The sequence below is a fragment of the Trichechus manatus genome, unplaced genomic scaffold, assembly GCF_000243295.1.
Source record: "Trichechus manatus latirostris isolate Lorelei unplaced genomic scaffold, TriManLat1.0 scaffold00185, whole genome shotgun sequence".
In the NCBI taxonomy this organism is placed as follows: domain Eukaryota; kingdom Metazoa; phylum Chordata; class Mammalia; order Sirenia; family Trichechidae; genus Trichechus; species Trichechus manatus.
In genome coordinates, this window is record NW_004444121.1 from 3,841,177 (window position 1) to 3,842,464 (window position 1,288).

General features: G+C 65.1%; 1 protein-coding gene across 1 annotated transcript in view; it reads right to left on the bottom strand.

Moving 5' to 3' along the window:
• ZC3H3 (zinc finger CCCH-type containing 3) overlaps positions 1-1,288 on the bottom strand; it is a 90,291-nt gene that overhangs the window by 2,227 nt on the left and 86,776 nt on the right. The window contains exon 14 of the mRNA XM_023741614.1: positions 1,171-1,288. This exon is cut by the window's right edge and continues 16 nt beyond it. Coding sequence (XP_023597382.1) covers positions 1,171-1,288 — 118 coding nt within the window. The remainder of the gene's footprint in view (positions 1-1,170) is intronic.

Consider the following 1,288-nt stretch of genomic DNA (forward strand, 5'->3'; position numbering starts at 1 on the left):
ACACGTGCATCAGGCTGTGTCAGCTGGGTGAGGGGGGGACAGAGGCTCCTGTGCAGGTGGTGCTGGCAGCCTAGAGGCAGGGGGGGAGGCGGTGGGTTGGCTTCACCCGGGAGGGGCCTGAGGACAGTGGGTGGTGTCCAGGGGGCATTAGTGCCCCTGCCCAGTGCATGCTCTAGGCCACCCACAGGCCGCTCTGTCCCTAGGGACCACAGATGCCTCCACGAGGGTGGCCCACAGGCGTGGCACAGTCCACTTGCCACCTGCAAGTCCATTTCTCTCCTGGGTCCCCCAGAGCCAGAGCCCAGGCCAGGCCCACCCCGAGGGTGGCTGTTTCGGCAGGTACAGCCAGCTTCCTGCCCGGGACTGTCCCAAGCCCGCCTCCACCTCCCCTTCAGCTCCCAGCTCCAAACAGGCCAGCCTGAGGCTTTAGGTCGGGAAGGAGGACAGAGGGGCAGCAGGGCCAGGGAGGTGTGGGGCCTCTCCCGCCCACTGCCCCAGGCAGGACCCCGCACCTGCCTGCCTCAGGCCAGCCCTCCGCTGGGCTCCTGACCAGGCTCCCATCAGCCTCCCCACCCACCACGCCTGGCCCACTCAGCAGAGGGCACTGGTCCTGGCCGGGCGGGTGGAGTGGAGGCCGTGAGTGCGCGGCCAGCCCCGCCTACGGCCTCCGTGCCAGGCACTGAGCGAGCTCGGCGGAGCTGTTAGAGAAGGCTGCAGCAAGCATCTTCCATTAATGTTACGACCGTGAACAATGACAGTAAGATGGTAGCCGTATGGTCGCAGATTTGCAGCCTGCCGAGCTGCTTGGGGTTGATCGTCACTCCAACCGCGGAGAGTTGTAAAATGTTTACAGAAAGGGTCGTTTGCAGCCATAAAACCCTCTTTTCTCTCCTCAACAAGGCTGAGTGGAGCCATTTACCAGGCCCCAAACGCTCACCAGGGAGAGCAACATCTGTTCTCTCCAGGAGCGCGGCCATCTTCTCGAACAAATTAACAAAAATGGGTGCTTTCTAATTAAATCAGCCCCCGGCTGGGATCGCCTGCGCGGGCGGCGGGCGGACAAGGACCACTGCCGCTGGCACCACGGGTGCCCAGATGGACTCGGGGCAGGTGCACACCTGCCGGCCCCCCAGGGGCTGGGACTGTGGCTCTGGGGGCCCGGCCGCCTACCTGAGTCCTTGGTGCGGGGGCTCCTGTGGGCGTGGGCGCTGGGCTGTGGGGCCGGGCTGGGCGAGGACCTCAGGGAGATAAATGAGGGCAGCCTGGAGAGGCTGCTGGAGCTGGTCAC